The sequence below is a fragment of the Gekko japonicus genome, unplaced genomic scaffold, assembly GCF_001447785.1.
Source record: "Gekko japonicus isolate JY-2015 unplaced genomic scaffold, Gekko_japonicus_V1.1 scaffold2279, whole genome shotgun sequence".
NCBI lineage: Eukaryota > Metazoa > Chordata > Lepidosauria > Squamata > Gekkonidae > Gekko > Gekko japonicus.
In genome coordinates, this window is record NW_015165313.1 from 58965 (window position 1) to 81189 (window position 22225).

At 46.1% G+C, this 22225-nt stretch overlaps 1 protein-coding gene across 1 annotated transcript in view; it reads right to left on the minus strand.

Moving 5' to 3' along the window:
- LOC107109779 (zinc finger protein 208-like) overlaps window positions 1–6508 on the minus strand; it is a 62266-nt gene extending 55758 nt beyond the window's left edge. The window contains exons 1-4 of the mRNA XM_015410484.1: window positions 6434–6508; window positions 5750–5876; window positions 4780–4875; window positions 3–1008 (exon numbers count right to left, since the gene is read on the minus strand). Of these exons, the coding sequence (XP_015265970.1) occupies window positions 3–1008; window positions 4780–4875; window positions 5750–5876; window positions 6434–6508 (1304 nt within the window). The remainder of the gene's footprint in view (window positions 1–2; window positions 1009–4779; window positions 4876–5749; window positions 5877–6433) is intronic.
- Window positions 6509–22225: the final 15717 nt, after the last annotated feature.

Below are 22225 nucleotides of genomic sequence, written 5' to 3' on the forward strand. Positions count from 1 at the left end.
AACGGAAGGTCTTTCCACACTCCAGGCACTCATACGACTTCTCCTTTGTGTGGATTTTCTGATGGGAAGTGAGGGCTGTGCTCCAACGGAAGGTCTTTCCACACTCCACGCATGCATACAGTTTCTCCTTCGTGTGGATTTTCTGATGGGAAATGAGAACTGCTTTCCAACTGAAGGTCCTTCCACACTCTAAGCACTCATACGACTTTTCCTTTGTGTGGATTCTCTGATGAGAAGTGAGGCTTTTACTGAGAGTGAAGCTCTTTCCACACAGCAAGCATTTATATGGTTTCTCTTTTGAGTGGATTTTCTGATGGGAAATGAGAACTGCTTTCCAACTGAAGGTCCTTCCACACTCTAAGCACTCATACGACTTTTCCTTTGTGTGGATTCTCTGATGAGAAGTGAGGTTTACGAGCCTGCTGAAGCCCTTCCCACATTCAAAGCATTTGTATGTTTCAGCCCCTGCATGGATTCTCTGATGCAAAGTAGGAGCTCTGTCATAGCTCGACCTCTTGCCGCACTCTGAACACTGGCATGGTTTTTGCCCTGTGTGGGTTCTTTGATGGGAAGTAAGACCTTCACTCAGACCAAAAGTGTATTCACAGTCTGAACTCTTGGATGGTTCCTCCCTCTTATGGATCCTCTGATGAGAAGTGAGGTTTACGAGCCTGCTGAAGCCCTTCCCACATTCAAAGCATTTGTATGTTTCAGCCCCTGCATGGATTCTCTGATGGGAAGAAAAGCTGGATTCACATCTCAAGACTTCTCCGCTTTCAGAATGTTTATTCCTCCTCTTTCCTTTGCGATTCTCTTTTTGGGGTGAATTTTCAGGGATGATGCCAGCCTGGAAAACTACAGACTGATTCATTGACTTCTCTACTTTGCTTTCTTCCTGCCTCTTTGACTGTTCTGGATTCCTGGAAGGCTTTTCCTCCACCTCGTGGCTGGTCCTTTTGAGAGACGCCGCACATCGCTCGCTATAATTCTCATCTTCTTGGCTGTTACCTGGTGGAAGAAAGACCTGATTAGAAGGGTAAATAAGTCTATAATCTGCAGTCATAACAGAGCTAACTTTTCTGCAGAGTTAAGACCGACCAAGTTCTTTTCTCCATTTTAATCTGGCTTCTACACTGGCAATGGGATAGAGGCAACGTTGGCAGTCCTTGTCAATGGTTTTCTTCTGAAGAGTTCACTGCTCCCCTGTGGATACTATTTAATCCTCCTAACCAGCTTTTGACACAGTAGCCCAAAAATATTTAAGTATAATGGTACAAAATAGATTTAGACTAAAGGCTTTCATAGGAATGGTTTCATTTATTTCATTTTCTAAAGTATGAACCAGTCGCAGGGCTCTTTTTGTAGCAGGAACTCCTTTGCCTATTAGGTGACACACCCCTAATGTAGCCAATCCTCCAAGAGCTTACAGAGCTCTTCTTACATAAAAGCTAGACAACAAAAGCGTCTAGGATCCAGAAAAAAACACTGTGTGTTAATTGAGATCAGCGTCCTATCTGAATCGTGATATGCTTAAGACTTGTTGTCTAGCTTTTATGAATAATGAGAACTTTGGCACCTCTATAAAATTTCCTGAAGAAGATTCATTTTTTGAAACGTTGGTAAATAATCCGGAGACGACGTTGTACCTTGGTTTATAAATTCTATTAAGTTGTGTATCATATTGTAATGCTTCAGAGCACAATACATGTACAGCAATTCTTATAAGTCGTATGACTGTTGATTGCGGGTCAGACTAACACGACTGTTGACCTTATATTTGTTTATCTGCTTTAGTCGTGTGTGTCCAGATTTTTTTTGCCACTGTGTGAGACAGGGTGCTGAACTAGATGGATAACCGGTCTGATCCAGCAGGGCTCTACTTACGTTCTTATGAAGGCCTTGGCCTTTGTGCCCTGTTGTTGGCCATCCAGAGGAACTGGTTGGCCACTGTGTGAGAGAGGATGCTGGACTAGATGGACCCTCACTGGTCTGATCCAACAGGGCTCCTCTTCTTGCATTCTTACAGCATTCTTACCAGAACCCTCTCAGAATTCTAGACTTCTGAAGTTGCTTAACTGTAACAGCTTTGTTATCCAACACTCGTGAAAATAGAGGCTCCCGGTTAATCAAACATGCTGGCTAAATGAACTTTTTACTTTGACTATAGCTGAATTTTCCATCATGAGCAAAAGCCAAGTAGAGTAGTGGATGTCTCAGCAGAGAAACTGTTGTGATACTGAGGCTGAAGAAAAAATAGTGCGTATTTTTCTTTAAAAGCTGGATGTGGAGCACAGTGGTATTAAAGCAGCATACGTACAAAAACAATTATACCAAGTAAGGTCCCGGTCCCATGGGCCGGAAAATGCGGGGGGAAGCGTGGCTGTTTGCCCCGGAACAAAGTAACGCGTGGCAGCCCAATCAGATGTCCCGTTGAGGTCCCGTGGTTAGGCATTAAATGCCGATCAGATGGCTAGTCTGCAGCGTGGCAAAGAAGCAGCATGGCGCATTCACACTGGCAATTGCACCGTGCCGCTTCTGTGGCAAACGGGATTTTTTGTTTGTCTCACCGAAGTTTGCGCATGTGCATGATTGTTTGTGCGCATCCTATGGGGACTTAAAAAAAAAAAATCCGGTTTGCAAGGAGACATGGGTGGGTGCCGGATGTCACAGGTTTCCAGCGGAAACACAATCAGACGCCCGCCCTTGCCTCGCGTTTTCCGGAAACTAGTACATCGTATGTGGTGGTTTTTTACTCCGCATCTTCGGCGGGAAGCCACGGGTTAGCCACGGGAGCACTACGCTTCCCAGATGTTGCAGTGTGATCGCACCTGGAAAATCTGCCTATCATCTGTATCTTTAGTGTGGCAAATGCTCCATGAGAACGGGACCTAAGTAAGATACTGTAATAGTCACTGTAAAGGTAAAGGTAAAGGTTCCCTTGCTTGAAAGCCAGTCGAATCCGACTCTAGGGTTGTGGTGCTCATCTCCGTTTCCAAGCCGAAGAGCCAGCGCTGTCCGAAGACGTTTCCGTGGTCATGTGGCCGGCATGACGAAACACCAAGGCGCAGGGAACACTGTTACCTTCCCACCGAAGTGGTACCTATTTATCTACTTGCAATTTCTTGCTTTCGAACTGCTAGGTTGGCAGGAGCTGGAACTAGAGACGGGAGCTCACTCCGTCATGCGGCATCCTGGGTCTCGAACTGCTGAACTACCGACCTTCCACACCCTGCAATTCAGCGTCTTAACCACTTGAGCCACCGCAGCTCCAATAGTCACTGTATTTGACTGTAATTCAAAGACCAGCCATCCCTGGAAGAGTGCGGTCTCAATATCACCTTCTCACTGCATGCGAAAAGGAAGAACTGCACAGTAGCATGGGGCTTTTTTTTGCCGTCAAGTCATGGCTGACTTACAGTAACCCCTAATGGGGTTTTCAAGGCAAGAGACACCCAGAGGAGGTTTTGTCATTGCCTGAATCTGCACTGCGGCCCTGGACGTCGTTGGTGGTCTCTCATCTGAGCACTAAAAGGGGCCATCCCTGCTTAGCTTCCAAGATCTGATGAGATCAGGCTAGCCTGGGTATCCACGTCAGGGATTACATCGGCCCCTGCCACACGGCAGAAAAAAACACAGCCAAAGTGCGGCTTTTGAGAGCCGCACCAAAAGAGACACGCGGCGGCGGGATCACACAGATCCCGAGCCGCTGCGCAGTTGCTCCCCGGCACGATCAGATGCCGGGGAGGAAGCCACCGACGGGAGACCGAGGCAGCCGGCTGCACATGCGTGTGCACGCGCAGTTCAGCCAGGAACCTCGAATGCTCCCGACGACGGACACGCCGGCGATCCCACGGCCGCGCTTGCTGCGGCGTTTCAGGTAAGTCCTTCTCTTTACTTGGTTTTTTTTTTTGCTCCGCAGCACTGGGCTGTAGGGACGGATCGGGGATGGGTGCGCGCCAATTCCCAGATGTTGCGGTGAGATCGCGCCCGTTTGCTGCGCCCCTGATCCTCTTCCGGCCCAAAACCTCCCGTGTGACCGGGTCCATAGTATACCTTACATGAAGGTTGGTTTTATGCCCCCTAAGGCGGCTCAAAGTCTCTTACAACTGTTTTCCCTTCCTCTCCCCACAACAGTCACCTTGTGAGGTAGGTGGGGTGGAGACTGGTGACTGAGGAGAACCTCCATATTAAGAGGCACTAAACCTCTCAATCTCAGAGCCAGGAGGCAACATCAGGGGAAGGCCTCGGCCTATTGGCCACTGTGTGAGACAGGAGGCTGGACTCATCCAGCAGGGCTCTTCTTAGGTTCTTATGATCAAACTATGAAGAGAAGGGAATACCGTTTGAGCTCCCTGTTTAAACCTCCTGTTTTCCTGACACCGCACCATCCTGGTGTACAAGTCTCTCTTGCCACCTTCCACAAGTCTCTCTTGCCACCTTCCCTCCACCAAAGTAGAGGACAGTACTTCCTGCTATGTAGACAGCCCAGAATCAGGAGATACTTCCAGGTGGGTGGAATCAAGGTCAAGATCCAAGGCCCACACGTCTGGATCAACACTGAGAGGAATGGGCCTGTTTCAGCCTTCCCCTCCCGTTAAAAACTCTTACGAGGAATGAAACCTCAGAGGCCGGCGGAGCCACGGGAGGGATACATGAGCTCACAGCCTGAGCAATCAGGGCCGTTCAAAACATCTGGCTGATCAGGGCCATTCAAAACCTCCCAGGAAACCGCTCAATCCCCAACCGACAAAGAGGCCCATCACTCCTCTAACTACCCACCTGTCGGCCTCTCCTCTTCTTCGGGGTCTGGGGGAAATGGTGCTTCACTTTCCTGAAGCCAGGAGATGAGGTCCGGCTTCAGAATTGTTTTGGATTCTGAAACAAACAGACTAGTTACTACAAAAAAATTCAGGCCTTCCTGCATCATCCGTTTCAACGTTCACATTCAAAAAGGCCACAAGGGAGAAGGGAAGTTCCTAACCCCAGCAGATGAACAGGTAACAGAAACCAGCACAGAATCCTGAAAGCATCGCTCTTCAGGTAGGTCAGCTGTTCATGACACTTTGATAGACACAACCAGTGTTCCCTCTAAGCTGAGTTGGTGTGAGCTAGCTCACAGTTTTTTAGCCTCTGGCTCACACATTTCTGTCTTAGCTCAGGAAGAATGGCTCCAGAGCAAACTAATTTATGCAGTAGCCAAATGGCTCACTCACAACTTTAATGCCTGGAGCTCACAAAGTGGACTTTTTGATCACAAGTCTCCACAGCTTAGAGGGGGCATTGAACACCACCTTTTGGTGGCCAAGGCAGCCATGCTTCTTTTTAGCCATTCCTCTCTCAGCCTCTCAACTGAGAGGTTAATCCTTTCCCTCCATCAAAGGGGTCCCACCTCCTCTCTAATTGGATGTATACCCCGCCCTTCACCTGGAGTCTCAGAGCGGCTTACAAACTCCTTTCCCTTCCCCTCCCCACAACAGACACCCTGTGAGGTGAGTGGGGCTGAGAGAGCTCTTGACAGAAACTGCTCTTTTTCAAGGACAGCTGTGCCAGACAGCTTGTGACTGACCCAAGGTCACATCAGCAGGTGCAAGTGGAGGAGTGGGGACTCAAACCCGGTTCTCCCAGATTAGAGTCCGCACACTTAACCACTACACCAAACTGGCTCTCAATAACATAACATAAACATGAAGCAACAGTGGCAAAAATCACAGCTTCCTTGTCTATCAAGGAAGACAAAAGGGCGCCTTACCCAGAGAGGCCACATTCCCATAGTTCTCCACCATGACTTCTCTATACAAAGCTCTCTGGTCAGGATTCAGCAGTGCCCATTCGCCCTTTGTGAAACGCAAGGCCACCTCCTCGAAGGAAACCGAACACTGAAAAAGAAGGAAGATACTTTTTCCTCACAACTGATCTCACCACTAATCCACCCACTGCTGCCCAAAGTAGAAGGAACACATGAAGCCCCTCATTCTTCTACCAAGGTCAGAAGAAATCAGCAGAGGCTCTCCAGAGACTCATGCTGGGGATTGAACCTGCGGCCTTCTGCATGCCAAGCTGGTCCTGTACCACGGACCCTCCTCCTCCTCATCAAGACCCTTCATCTGAGGTTCTAGTTACCCCAGGAGGGAGCTCGACCTTCAAGGAATACTTGACACAATGTAGAAAAACAAGAAATCTTGCCTGGGGAATTTACAGGCACCCCACCTTTTCATTCATGGAAGAAATTCAGTGATCCAACACAGCCTCCTGAACAGGCTGCTGTTACCGGGCAGTTCTCAGAAAGGCCATGGGAAAATCGAAGGCAGCTTACAAAAGAAAAAGGTTCCAAATGACAAAGACAAACAGAAATGGTTCCTTCCAACACTGCTGGAGGAAAAAGAGGCACCAAGCTTCTCTTCACGCATTTCTTCATAGGGGATCCATCCCTTACCCGAGCTGGCTGCATCTTCAGCGTTTCCACTCCCCCACAGAGACGTTCCGGAACCCGGCTCTGAGGCTCTTCCATGGCCTGTAGGGAGACACATTTCTCTTGATTGGTTTACTTCATTTATACCCCATCTTTCTCCTCAAAGGAGACCAAAAGTGGCTTATATCGTTCTCCTCCCCTCCATTCTGTCCTCACAACAACCCTGTGAGGCAGGTCAAACCGAAAGCATGCAACTGGCCCAAAGTCATCCAGCAACCTTCCGTAGCAGAGTGGATATTTGACCTTTGACCTCCAAGATTCTAGTCAGATACTCTACCCAGTAAACCACACTAGCTCTGAGAGCGCAGGGAGACTCTTAAACTCCCTTTGTTTTAAATAAGGAGATCCTCCCAGTCTGTGCCGCTTTCCTCCCCAATGGGGACTTGTAAACGGCTTACATTGTGTGCTCTTCCTCTCCATTTCATCTTCGCAACAACTCTGTAAAATAGGCTAGACCAGGGGTGTCAAACATGTGGCCCGCAGGCCAGATCAGGCCCTCGGAGGGCCCCAATCCAGCCCACAAAGCCCTGGCTGTTCCTTGCTTCACTGGCAAGAGTGCTAGTGTTTTAAGCATGTTTTATTTAAAGTTTAAAAAATCTTTAATGGTGTTTATCTGAGTCCTTTATAAAGCTTATAACTCCACTGCCAGACATTTTATGACACACATGGCCCCGCCCAACAATATCTCATTTACGTCAGATCCAGCCCTCATAACAAATGAGTTCGACACCCCTGGGCTAGACTCAATGTGGGTGACTGGCCAAAGCTTCCATGGTAGACTGGAGATTCGAACCTGGGTCTCCCTAGTTTTACACTCTACTTCACCAGCTTTTGACCTTCTCAGGAAGAGCAGGAGAAAGAGAGAAACAGAAATACCTTTGTGTGAGAATTACTTTAAAAGAAAGGCCTGCTGTGTACGTCAGTTGGGCCCAAAGTCTCACAGTGCTGCTATCTTCAGCTGGTGAATGCCAGAACAATCTAGTATTTGGCTCCCTCAGACACGTTTCCCCACGCTGGGTCTCTGTCCAAAGAAAGGATGGTCACAGGGAGGCCGCTGGCTTTCCCTGACTCCCAGAGAGCAGGTCGCCCTGGAGGAGAGACACAAACAACCTGTGAGGTGATTCACAGGACAGTGTAATGTGAAGCAAAGCACTTTCTAGAAGAGAAAAAGAGGCCCCTGCTGGATCAGGTCCTTCAGCCCTGCCTCCCATTTCGGACAATGGCTATTCAGATGCCTCTAGGAAGCCCAACGCAGAAGACAAAACAGGGATCCCTAGCGTGTAATAGTAGAAAACAGCAGAAAAATGCCAAGGGAAGATCATCAAAGATTAAATACACTTGAAATGTCTGAGTATAAAATATATTAAGTGTTTAAATTACAAATAAATGTCTATAGTGAATTGGTGGTCTACAACCCAAAACAAATATAATGTTCCCAAATATAATCATATTTGTTCATGGCAACACCAACACTGAAATACACATTAACACGACAGTCATTGTGCTCCCAGGCACTGATAACAAGGTATGCACATAAATCTAACCGGTGGATTATCCTTGCTTAAATGCAATAAAAGTGTCCAAAGACCTCCTGCAGTCACAAATCAAGTAGAGGATGACCAGTGAAAAATGTCCTGTATCTGAACAACGCCTTTCCTAGGTATATGGACGTTTCAATTTCTCTTCTTCTGGATAAGCGGCTGAATAATGGAACTGTAAGTAATAATATAATGTGCAATCTATCCAAACCTCCAATATTCAAAAAATTTGATCAGCTCTACTTCTAGCATTATTTATAACAGATCCTGGGTAACTCCTTGCTCTTAATTGCTTTTCTAAAGCTTCTGCCTCCACTCTATAATCATGCACAGAAGATGAATTCCTTTTTGCTCTTAAAAATTGGCCATATGGCAAATTAGACCTTAAATGATATGGGTGGTAAGAACCAAAAAATAAACACGAATTTTTATCAGTTGGTTTATGGTAAGTTTGGGCCGCCATTTTGTTTTTTTTTCATTTACATATACCAGTGTGTCAAGAAAATTAATGGTGTGATTATTATAATGAATGTCAAATTTTATAAGTTGATGTGAAGTATTGATCCGTTTGAAAAAGGAATCCACCAAATTGGATTCTGTAAACAAAATAAAAATGTCATCTATAAACCGTTCAAACAGTTTAATATTGGCCACATCAGGATTGCTCCTCTCAGAAAGAACGTATTCATTTTCAAACGCCTGCATGTATGAGTTGGCAAGGGTGGGAGCAGCTGGGCTTCCCATCGCAATGCCACATTTTTGGACATAACAAGACTGGACAAACCTAAAATAGTTCTGTTCCAAAATCAGGTCAAGCAATTCTGCAAGAAAGTCTGATCATGAGATTTATGTTTTATTTATTTATTTATCTTCAAATTTACACACACACACCCAGCCGGGGACGGCTCAGGGCGGCCTACACAGAGTATATCTATAAGACATATAAATTACATTTAAAAGAGTTTTGTTGTTGTTCAGTCGCACAGTCGAGTCCGACTCTTCGCGACCCCACGGACCACATCACGCCAGGCCCTGTCTTCCGTCGTGCTCCGTAGTTTGCTTAATTTCATGTTCGTTGCATCCATAAAAGAGTTTTAAAACCAACTAAAACCATCTGATATAATAAATTGCTAGTAATCATTATGTTATGAAAGCCATTGTTCAATGGTCCCTTCTCACAGTTGGCTTGTAGGTCTTTCCTTTGAGTGGATGGCACAGACTGCTTTTGTTGGCGACTCCAGGGGGCAGGGCCCTCTATTCCTTCAGCTGTTAGAGGCAGCTCCATGACTGAAGGCCTGGCGGAAGAGCTCAGTTTTACAGGCCCTGTGGAACTGCATGTCTACCGTTATCTCCCTTGCCTCATCATGAGGGATGCTCATGTATAAGGCTCTGACATCAAGAATCACTAAGACTGTCTCCTTAGACACTGCCAAGCCCTCAGTTAACTGTATACAGTGAGTTGTGTCCTTTATGGAAGACTCTTATTTTTGTGACAAAAGGTTGCAACTGGTGATCCAAAAATTGAGCTAAAGGCTCTAGAATTGAGCCCACACCAGAGATTATAGGGCAAGCAGGGGGTGGGTTGTCTGGTTTATGTATTTTTGGCAATGCATAAAACACAGGGATTCTAGAATATTCTGCTGTAAGAAACGAATAAGTTGATTCATTAATATAATTCATATTGAAAGCTTCCATAATTGTAATTCTTATTAGCCTCTGGATATGCATAGTTGGGTCTTGAGTTAAAAGTGTATAATGATTAGTATTATTAATTAGTGTTCCTAAAAATGGTCATATATTCCATTTTATCCATGACTACAATACCTCCACCCAGGGGTCATTTCGTAGAAAAAAAGGTGCAGGAGCTCATTAGCATAACTCATTTGCATAACTCATTTGCATATGCCACACCCCCTGACATAACCGGAAGTGTGTCAGAAGGCAACACCCACCGCTCAGGCTCCACTGGACTGTTTTGCATTGCTAGCTATTGGGGGGGGGGACGGACGTGCAGATCTGTTCTCACAGAGGAGGGAGAGCTTGTACCTGAATAAAACTTGGTCTTAAAGGTGCCACTGGACTGTTTTGGACCGGGGGAGCTCTGCAACTTACCTGTCTGCTTCTTGCTCTGACTGAGGGCTGCTGGGAGCAGGGGGTGGGGCTTGTTGCATGTGCCCGTCCCCTAGGCTCTTTACTGCCGGAGCTCCACTCCTGTGCACTCCTGCAGGAAATGACCCCTGCCTCCACCCTTGTCTGCCTCCTTAATAATAAGATTAGAATCTGCAACAAGAGTAAACAAGGGTTGTTTTTCAGCTAAGGTCAAATTATGTCCCTTTAAAAGTTTTTCCATATCCTCTATCCCTTTAAGTACATGAAGAGGTGCACAAAACTGGATAAGGGTATCTGTCCCCATACCTTCCGGTCCAGAGCAACTCTGTAGAAATCTATTAGTTTTGACAACACCGATAACAATATTGTTATTATTATTATACACATCTGCATTATTTTGTCTTACTAAGAATTTTTGCTGTTAGATTGAAAAGTATTACATTCACCAATTGTGCAACTTCATGATATTTTGTAATCTGTTTACTCATTAACTGGAAACCTTTTTATTATACCCATAATCCACCTTTGGGTCTTCGTGAGAATGGTGGACTTGAAATGAAAATAATCAATTAACCAAGCAACAGATATGCTTAACCATATGTTAACAAAATAAGGGAAAGCCTAAAAGAGAAAGATAAGATGTATTTCCATGGCTTTCTGATAACTGCCAGGTAACACAGTAGCCATGTTCATCTGTCTGTAGCAGCAGAAAAGAGTAAGAGTTTAGTACAGTGATGGCGAAACTTTTAGAGACCGAGTGCCCAAACTGCGACCCAAAACCCACTTATTTATCACAAAGTGCCAACACGGCAATTTAACCTGAATACTGAGGTTTTACTTTACAAAAAACAACTCATACATTAACTTAAGATGATCCAAATAAAGCAAGGAAAGCAATCCCAAATGCTTTCATTTACTTAAAATTATTTGGCAGAGAATTCGACACTTTAATGATGGTCTGGGCCTTGCTGGGGCGATGGCACACGCGCCCACAGAGAGGGCTCTGAATGCCACCCTCTGGCACCCGTGCCATAAGTTCGCCACCACTGGTTTAGTAGCACCTTAAAGACTAACAAAGTTTGTGGCAGGGGAGGAGCTTTCGTGAGTCACTGCTCACTTCTTCAGATACCTTCCATGGAGATAGATCACGATGGGTAGCCGTGTTTGTCCGTAGCAGTACAAAAGTGCAAGAACCCAGCCTGAAGAAGTGAGCAGTGACTCAGGAAAGCTCCTATCCTGCCACAAAATTTGTTAGTCTTTAAGGTGCTACTGGACTCGCTCTTTTCTACTCCTAAAAGAAAAAGGCAAAAGAAAAAAAAAGTAGAAAAAAATCTAATTGCTTGCAATTTTTGAAATGTACGGTCACAGTTATTTACAGCTGCGTACACGTTACTTATAAAATCACTACTTTCCCTAAATCCCTAGAACTCAATGGAGAATGAAAAAAATTGTTCACACAGGATCGCCAAAAGGATACACATGGATTCCAAGCGCCATAAAAAAAAAAGTGCACTTGTAACCTCAGCTTGTGGATTGTGTGAGGCAGAACTTGGAATGAATCTTGCAATCATTCAAAAGATAATAAAACAGGGTTGCTGTTTTTTGTTTTTTTTTACTTTTCCATTAACATCACGTAACAAAAACACTGAACTTAGTAACACAACAGAACAGGGACCTTTTAAAGTCGAAACCATTAACTCCTCCCTTCTTCACAGCCTGCCACCCGAGTCCATCCTTCTCCTCTTGTTGGTGGGTCAAGAAGTCCCCAGCTGAACACTCTGTGCACCCAGCTTCCAAAATGAGGGTCCCAGTTGAACTCCCGACTAGATGACACAGCCCTGAAACAATCATTCTAACATTTATCATTTAGAGCAAACGTCTCTCTCCATTACCAGTTTCCATCCATAAATCATCATTACTTTAAACAAGGTGTTAAGAACCTATAATTAAGGTTCATGCTTCCCAGCAGGGCAGTCTGGTTTCCCTCCTTTGCTTTCCCCACCTTCTGCACCCTCCCACCCCTTCCGGCTCAATCAATTCCTAGCTAGGGGTTACACAGGAGCTGGGGTGGCTCAAGTGGTTAAGACGCTGAACTGCAGGCTGTGGATGGTCAGTAGTTCAGCAGTTCAAGACCCAAGTGTGCCGCATGACGGAGTGAGCTCCCGTCTCTAGTTCCAGCTCCTGCCAACCTAGCAGTTCGAAAGCAAGAAATTGCAAGTAGATAAATATGGACCACTTTGGTGGGAAGGTAACAGCGTTCCCTGCGCCTCGGTGTTTAGTCATGCCGGCCACATGACCACGGAAACGTCTTCGGACAGCGCTGGCTCTTCGGCTTGGAAACGGAGATGAGCACCGCAACCCTAGCGTCGGACTCGACTGGCTTTCGAGCAAGGGAACCTTTACCTTTACCTAGGGGTTACACACTCACTTAATTGACTGCTAATCTTCTCTAGGGATGTTAATTTCCCCAGCAAAGCTACATTATGCAAACACACATACCTTCATTGGACTGCACTCGAGTTGAACTCTCTTCCGGCCCTATATTTCTATTTCTCTCTTGCTTGAATTGCTTCTTTCCCAAAAAACCAACACCGCCTTCCCCCCTCCCCGTCCCTAAATTGCACCTGAAAACTCTGCCCTTCCAAACATGTCTTCTGAACGAAAGCTCCTACAGTGATTTCTGGGGGGAAGTGGTGAGGCAGGAAGGTCCATCAGCAATTGATGTCCTCTCCCCATTGTTTTTTTTCCTTGCCCTCTAGGAATTTCGATCTCGCTTCTTTTAACCACTGGATCACCCAAAAGCTCTGCCCCTTACGGAGGATTCGCCAAATCGGGATTTAGCCCTCGGCTGGGAAGCTGCTATTTTGGAAGAGAAGCCCGCAAGGAGGAGCGGGGAAACTACGGTCTTGGCCTCACCGTGGGAAACGAACCCGGGATTCTCCCAAGCGGGCTCGCAGCAGCAAGCCCCACCCCCCCTCTGCAAAATCCAGTGGAAAATGCATTTGGGCGGAAAGGGACTTGCAATAAAATGAGGGAGACTGGGAGAGGGGACATGCAAGATGGGAGGGGGGCAAGGCCCGGATTTTAATTTTTCGGGCTTGGGGACAGATTTGTAACACACCCTCCCCCCCCTCCCACGCCACATTCCTCCTCCCATACGTACAACCTCATGATGAGCCATGAACAAAAATTGCTTTAATTCTAAAATTACTCTTCAACAGCCTGCATGGCTGAAAAATGCCTGCCTCTCCTAGTTTGGTGTAATAACAACACCCGCCTGAGATTCCACACCTTTGCTGTGGTTTGGTCATTCAGAAGAGATTATGCACCAGTACCCTTCTGCCAACCTAGCAGTTCGAAAGCAAGAAATTGCAAGTAGATAAATAGGTACCGCTTCGGTGGGAAGGTAACAGCGTTCCCTGCAGTTTGGTGTCTAGTCACGCCGGCCACATGACCACGGAAACGTCTTCGGACAGCGCTGGCTCTTCGGCTTGGAAACCTGAGATGAGCTAGAGTCGGATTCGACTGGCTTCCGAGCAAGGGAAACCTTTACCTTTTGGGAAGGCTCTCCCAAGTCCTGAGGGGCAATTGGTTGTAAATCAGTGCAACTTTATGTATGAGTAGTGGCACTTCCTTTTTTTGAAACAACAGCAACAACAAAAGCACTGGGGGAAAACAAACCTCCCTGTTTTTCAGACGCACTCAGACAGTCTAGTTTAACCGCACTCCCTCTGCTCAAGAGAAAGGCCTCTGAGGCTGGGTCCAGAAGGTTGGGGTATTGGGGCTGCCAGGGGGAGGGGAGGGCTGCCGTCCTGCAAGGTGGGACCTGGCGACCCCCTGGAATTGCATCTGCTCTCCCACTACAGAGCTTAGTCCCCCTGGAGAAAATGGAGGCTTTGGAAGGTAGACTCTGTGGCATCGCACCCCAGTGAATTCCCTGTCCTTCCCGGGCGCCATCCCCAAATCTCCAGGAGCTTCCTAAACTGGATCAGAAATCCTAACCTCCCCCCCATACCCTGCTGGCGACAAGGGGGGACCTGGCAACCCTAAGGTGGGGACTGTAAGTCTCCTGGAGCTACAACCGATCGCCACCAGGGGTCATTTCGTAGAAAAAGAGGTGCAGGAGCTCATTAGCATAAGTATAACTTATTTGCATATGCCACACCCCCTGACATCACCGGAAGTGTGTCAGAAGGCAACACCCACCACTTAGGCTCCACTGGACCCTTTTGGATTGCTAGCTATTGAGGGGGGGGGGACGTGCAGATCTGCCCTCACAGAGGAGGGAGAGCTTGTACCTGAATAAACCTTGGTCTTAAAGGTGCCGCTGGACCAGGGATCCCTCTAAGCTGAGTTAGTGTGAGCTAGCTCAAAGTTTTCTAGCCTTTGGCTCACAGATTTTTGTCTCAGCTCAGGAAGGGATGGCTCCAGAGCAAACTAATTCATGCAGTGGCCAAATCACTTGCTCACAACTTTAATGCCAGTAGCTCACAAAGTAGAATTTTTGCTCACAAGACTCCACAGCTTAGAGGGAGGGAGAGCTTGTGTCTGAATAAAACTTGGTCTTAAAGGTGCCACTGAACTGTTTTGGGCCGGGGGGCCGGGGGGGGGGGCTCTGCAGCTTACCTGGCTGCTTCTTGCTCTGACTGGGGGCTGCTGGAAGCAGGGGGCGGGGCTTGTGGCATGTGCCCGCCCCCTGGTCTCCTTACTGCCGGAGCTCCGCTCCTGAGCGCTCCCACAGGAAATGACCCCTGATCGCCACACTGCTGAGATCAGTTGCCCTGAAGAACACAGCTCCTTCAGAGGGTGGACTCCAGGGCATTACACCTTGCTGAGATCTCTACCCTTCACCAAACCTCACTGTCTCCAGGCTTCACCCCCAAATCAAATAATCCGCCTTTCTCACAGGGACTCTGGGCAGATTATGCATAGTGAGCTAGTACACTTGCAAAAATGGGACATTCAGAAGGAGGAGGAGGAGATTGGATTTATACCCCGCCCTTCACTCGGAGTCTCAGAGTGGCTTACAAACTCCTTTCCCTTCCCCTCCTCACAACAGACACCCTGTGAGGTAGGTGGGGCTGAGAGAGCTCTAGCCCTGTATCCATTTTGAGGGTAGGCTTCCCAAACCGCGGCGGTGGATCCATGCGTCGTCGCAGGATCGCTGCCGCGGGGGGACAGCAATCCGCGCTGCACCGGCGTCGCCAGGATGTGACGCTACGCATCGCCCTGGCAACGTTGCCAGGGCGACGCGTAGCGTCACATCCTGGCGACGCGGAATATCTGAGAACCAGAAGAACTCTTTCCTGCATGCAAGGGGTTGCTTTCCTCCTTCCACAGGCTTCCTGCTGCCGCTGCATTTCCAATCGCTCCCTTGCTCTGTTTCAGGGGTGGCCAAACCGTGGCTTGGGAGCCACATGCGTCTCTTTCACACATATTGTGCGGCTCCTGGCAGGACAGCTGGGGAAGCGAAGGGTCTAAAAATAAAATAAATACATAATAAAGGGAACGGTTTGAAGATGGGGGAGCAAAAGGGGTCAATGAAATGGCTTGCATAGAAATGCGAGCCATTTCAGCGATCCCTCTCGCTCCCCCGCCCCGCTTTCCACCACGACCCCCCAAAACCACTGAGGGTCATGGATTGGGATGGACGCAAACCTCCAGTTCACAAACCATGAACTAGCCTAGTTTGTGATGCATTTAGGCTCATGACTAGGTTTGTGCCCATCCCTAACCATGACATCATCTGCCGCAGAGGCCGGGGACACCCCAGGAGCAAAGTTCTACTTTCCATCTTCAGTGGAATTCAGAGGCTCAAGCAGCCTGCACAGCAGGTAAAATACCCTGTCACCAGGTCTGGCCAACCTAACATTGCCTGACTGGGAGTGTGATGAGGTCAGTGTACGATGCCACACTGTTTTCAATAAAGCTTTATTTCCTTTAAAGGATCCTTGCCTGGAACTCACTGGAAGGTTCACTGCTTGTTATGAGCCCACGGGGCCCCATCCCTGCTCTAGAGTCTGATCTGCCCCGGGATAGAAGGCAGGGGGGACCTGAGGTGTGATGTTGTACCTGACATTTGGTGTGAGCAGTGGGATACTCAGGAGAACAGGAGTTAAGAGTCATGGCACTGCTGCACCTCTTTTAGGGATAGGGTTGCCAAATTTTAATTTCCTACCGGCGGGGGATCTTCTTGCCGGTCCGGGAGCCGCTTGGGGATGCGCGCGCGTGCGCGCCGCCAGGACATCACCGGGAGTGACGTCACACGCTGGGCGGGGCCATGCCGTTTGAGGGGAAAACAAAAACTTCTGGGTGACATGCACGCGGGGGTGGATTTTCCCCCAGGCCCCGATTCTGGCGCGCCGGAAATCGGGGCTCCGAAGCGGGGGATTCCCCGCCCCCCGGCTGCATTTGGCAGCCCTATTTAGGGAGAGAGCAGAAAAACATCTGGGACCTTCTGTGCGGAAGCAAATTAAATCTAGTGTTTTACGCTTAGATAAATGGAGTACGAGTTGCCAAGCTTGACGGGTTCGTTCTTTCTATTATTTTGGTCTTCCGATTCCAGAATCTTTGCCCTCTTACTGTAAATCTTTGATGGTCCTCAAATATAGAATATTGTTTTCCAAGGCAAGATTAAATGTTTTGCCTCTTGGGGAACTAGCGGGTAGATTTCTAGGGACCCCTTTTTCAGAACGACTTTGTAATTGTAATTCAAGTGATTTGGATACAATTTGGCATTTTCTCATTGACTGCAGAAAACACAATATGGCTCGTGAAAGATGGATCTCAGTGTATATTCAAAAATGGAGCCCTGTTACTAATCAGGAACTTGTAGTTAATCTCTTAGGTCCAAATGTGATCCAAATGTAACGTTGGCAGTGGCAAAGTTTTTATCTGTAACCCTGGGTGGTATTAAATGAATTGACTCTTTTAGGCAGTTAATATATATTTGGTAACCAAATTGTTTAATTTTGTGAAATTGTAACTGTAATTGTAATGTACTGTGTGTATATATGTTGTATTTTGTATTATATCCTATTTGCTTATGACTTATGGGTCTATGAGCAATAAAAATGAATGGAATGGAACATCTGGGGAAGCGGAAATATATTGAAGTGACCAGTGTCAGGTTGCACTGTCTAATTTCCAAAAATAACAAGGCCAGAGCAGTTTTCAGATATCCAGTGTCATTCGGTCAGAGGTCAGGTTTCCAGAAAACAATCAAGGCAGTGTCGACAGGTTCAGCATCTAATGAACATGTTGCGTCCAAGCCCAAAATCTTATCTTGGGAGATGTTATAGCCAGCAACTGAAAGTCATGTGTGCAGCTAGCTTCTCAGGAAGAATCCTGCAAAGATTCATTTTCATTACTAGTAGGCAGCTGGTGCTGAGCAGAGAAGTACACTGTGCTGTCTAGAATGTAAGTCAGTTCTCAGCCTTCTTCTGCAGCATTCCAAGGGTGCTGGTGACCCTGGAGAACCAGGGGTGGGTGATCAGCATTTGTCTGCTGGATCAGAACTGGAAGTGATTCTGAACCAACTCTTGACTACAGGTCAGGGAATGCCTGCACCTCATTTCCCTGCTGGTCAGCTTCTGTTAACTGTGGGCTGGTAACATGGGGCCCTGCCTCCTCTGAGGAGTCCTCACTGTCACTGAGCCCTGGCTGGTTCACAACAACCAGTATTTTTACCTATGGGGTGTGGGCATTGTCAGTATCAGGCTTTGAGTGCAGCCTATGTATGTTTCATTGTATGTACCCTTTCCCGTTCATTTGGTCAGATCAGAGGTTCAGCCTGTTGATGAGGCCTTTGATCTCTGACTTTTTGGATTTGCCTTGGGTTACCATTTGGGTTTCTCATAACATTTAAAAGACTAAACTCTAAGTGGCAGAAACTACCACCTTCTGGGGTCTTGGGTTACCTGGGAGCTGTGTTCCCTCTAAGTTGAGTTAATGTGAGCTAGCTCACAGTTTTTTAGCCTCCGGCTCACACATTTTTGTCTTAGCTCAGGAAGGATGGCTCCAGAGCAAAATAATTTAGGCAGTAGCCAAATCGCTTACTCACAACTTTAATGCCAGTAGCTCATAAAACAGAAATTTTGCTCACAAGACTCCACAGCTTAGAGAGAGCATTGCCTGGTAGTAGGTCAGATCTGAGCATTTTTTATTCTTATGGTTTATTTTTCGCTGAGACTCAAGGAGGATTACACAGTGTCAGACAGCTTAGATCAACAGGAATGGGACATCCAGGAAACAATTCAATAGAGACTGGGTTTACAAAAAAATCTGAAAATGAGCAGAAAACCTGGGGGAAAGAGCTGAAACCAAGCATAAGCATCTACATGTCATGTTTGATGGTACAGGAGTTACACAGAATGATAATGCATATGTCAGTACATACTGGACACCATAGTACAGACCACGGTCCCTGTCCCTTTACCAAATCATCTTACTGCAAACATTTCATTGCAGAATTCACAGAAAACCAGGAGAATTGCAGTCTTCCTGGCCTCCTCAGAAGAGAGTCAGTTTGGTGAAGTGGTTGGGAGCATGGACTCTAATCTGGGAGAACCGGGTTTGATTCTCCACTCCTCCACGTGCAGCTGCTGGTGTAACTTTGGGTCAGTTACAAGTTCTCTCAAGAGCAGTTATCTCAGAGCTCTCTCAGCCCCACCTACCTCACAGGGTGTCTGTTGTGGGGAGGAGGAGGGAAAGGAGATTGTAAACTGCTCTGAGAAGGGGCAGGGTATAAATCCAATCTCTTCTTCTCTTCTCTTCCCCCAGGCATTTGGCACAACACAGAATGCACATGAACAGGCAGTTGTTCTGCCCACTTGCAGGGAGGCACCTGCAGGAGGTCCTGCTCAGAGGAGCCAAGCTGTCCTGGTGGAGCAGAGGGGGAGAGGTGGTTCTGCAGGTATGAGGGACCCAGGCTGTGACGGCCTTTCTATGTGATGGTTAATCACTTCAATTAAGCCTGATAACAACAGCAATTCAAGCAAAATCACCAGTTAGGGTTTAACCGAGCAAACTTTCTGAGAGACTTATCTCTTCCAGTAGAATGAAATATATGAGGTCAGACTTCATATCTTGTGTCAGTAGAAAAAACAGTGAACTTCTTAGAGATAATGGCTTTATTTAAAATAAAGCATGCTCTTTGTATTAGGCAAGAATTTTATGAACAGGTGAAAGTTAATCATACAAGTACAGAAAATGCACACAATAAAAATCAGGTCTACTAACATTTCTCAAACTTCGCTAAATACATCAGCATTACAATTCTCTAAGATTTAGGCAGGTCAGTTTTTAAGTTGATAGGCAGAAGGCTATGAACAATGGAAAACCTGGCACATGTGATATGCTCACCCAATATAAGGTCTTTTCTGATGGGAAGCCACCAGTAGAAAGCCTGATTAGATCCATAGGCAACACTTTTTGCAGAGGTGACAAAGGAAGAGAAATAAAACTTTTGCACTTGAACATGTGAGTTCTCCAAATAAAACAATTGGACCCGAAAGTGATTATGCAAACAAGTAACTATACTAGATGGAGTAGAATATATTAAATTCTCTCCCCCCACCCCAAAACTTTAATTTTATTAACGAAATAAAACTAGGAGATATAAAAAAAATTGAGATCATACACAAACATCATGAAGAACCAAGCAAGCAAAAAGGTGGGGGGGGGGGAGAAAAAAGGAAAAAAGAGGGAAGGGTGACATAAAAGGCTTCCAATTTTCTCTACAAAAAATATAATTTTTATTATAAAGTTTTCCTTGCTTATATATAAAAAACAAGAACTCTCTTTTTAATTCCCCTTAAGCAAATTTCTTATTCAGAAAAACCTCAAATCTAGCCATCCTTATCTTTTTCATGCAAAAAGCCAATGAGAAGGTTCCCAATCTCTAATAAATGAAGTAATTATCTCTCCCTTAACCAATACTATGAATTTAACCGTAGCTACAAAGTCCAACTTCTTCTCCCCATTCTTCTACTGTAAGTATTGTTGGACATTTCCATTTCTGTGTGCGTCATTTTAATTGCTGTAGTCAATTATAGGAACAAAACCATAATTTCTTTCCAACTGATTGTCCATTAAACCAAACAAAAAACACTCTGGTTTCAGCTATATCTTAGATATCTTCTGCAAATTCCATGTCTTCCCCTTCCTTTTGTAAGAAATTGGCCAAAAGTAGTGTAATACTCTCTGATATTTTTGTCAGTTTCTTCTTGGATACCTCTCAGCCTCAGACAATATTCCTTTTCTCTCCAGTCCATAAGAACTAATAAACCCAAATGCCACTCAAGTTCTTCGTCAATCTGCTTTATTTTCTACAGCAACCACTTTATCGTTGATTTACATTACTTCTTCTGTGGTCCCTGCCACACGGCAGAAAAAAACCGAGGTGAAGCGCGGCTTTTACAAGCTGCGCCAAAGAACCCCGCCGCGGCGGGATCCCATGGATCCCGTTAGCAGCGCGTCATTGCTCCCTAGCACGATCAGATACCGGGGAGGAAGCTACGAGTGGGGGGGGGAGGCTGCCAAACTGCGCATGCTTGAGCATGCGCAGTACGGCAGAGGGCCGGGGATGCGGCGGCGGCAAGACGCGCCACCGATCCCACGGCCAGGATAACGTGGCACAACCGGATGAACCACCGAAGGCAGGTGGTTCATCTTTGACGTGCGGCATTGGAGGAAGGGCCGGGTTGGAGGCGAGAGCGCGACGCCAGCCAGATGTTGGCGTGGGATCGCGCCTGTTTAATGCGCCTCCAATTCGGCCCGCTCCCGGCCCAAACTGCCTCGTATGAACGGGGCCTCTAACATGCACTATTGTTCCTTCAAGCTTTTCCACATCAGCTTTCATTTTTTGTTTAGATTTCCCCAAATCCTCATTCATTATTTTCTCAAAAGCCACTTGTTTCCAAGATTCTCTAGTTTGCTTTTTATTCTGTGTCCCATTTCTTTGAGTAATTTCTGCATCATATCCAATGAGACAGACTGGCCTGGTGGGCCTTTCCTGTCAGGATTCTTTCTGGTAGACGTTACAAAATTAAATCCAAGATCCAAAGAAATAAAAACAGCAAGAGAACATTTTCAAATCAAATACTTTTACATTTAGCTGTCAGCAGTATGTGTACTTTCACCATGGCAACAAAGATTAAAAAAACAACAACCCCAAAGCAGGTACTCCAGAATGTTTTCAAAATCAGTTACTTTCATTTTTGACCATCAGCAATTTGTATCCTTTCACCATGGCAACCAAAGTCAAATAGTCCCAGAATGTCTCAGTCTTATCTTCTCTTATGGTATAATTGTCCACTAACAAGTAATCCTCCAAAGTAAATATAAGAACAGTCTCACAGCAGATGTGTCTTCTTTGCCTAAAAACTTTCACACATACGTACTTTCATTGAAAATAAAAGATTAAAAATTAGTAATGGAAAAAATAATTAAACCCTCATCTGTTTAGCTTCCCTGATTTCTCAGTTACGCCTTTTTGCCAAAGTTATTCTTTCCAAAATTCTTTTTAAAAATTTTAAATACCATGAGAGGTTACCTTAGCAGGGACTGTCTCTTTTGTCTTCAAGAAAATCTCTTTGGCTGAGATGATTATGTTAATATATCTTAAGAAGTGGAGCAGAATTCCATATGCAGCCAGGAGCTGGGTTCTAAATTCTAAGACCTCAGATCGCTCTTGGGAGGTGTCTGCAGAGCCTCTGCTTCAGCAGAAAACACCCAAGTAGCAACCTAAAGGTGCGTGTGTGGGTTATCTCTTTGATCTCCCTTTTAATCCAGGGAGATTTTGCCAACCAAAGAGCCCTTCTGGTCGGTAATTAGCTGTGTTGCATCTTCACTGCCCCTGAAGTCATCAGTCTGCCATTAAACCTCCCCCGGAGATCCTAACTGCCATTAAATTCTCAAAGCAAAGTTATAAGACAAAAGACAGCAGTTGTTTGGAATTCCAGAGCAATAAATCTACTATTTCTTCAGTTATACCAATAAACTGTCAAGGTTGAGAGGCGGTTCTGAACTTTTGGTACTTTTCCTGAGCAGGAGTTAAACTTTACAGAGGTTATGAAATTACACAATGCACACACATTCATAAATATAA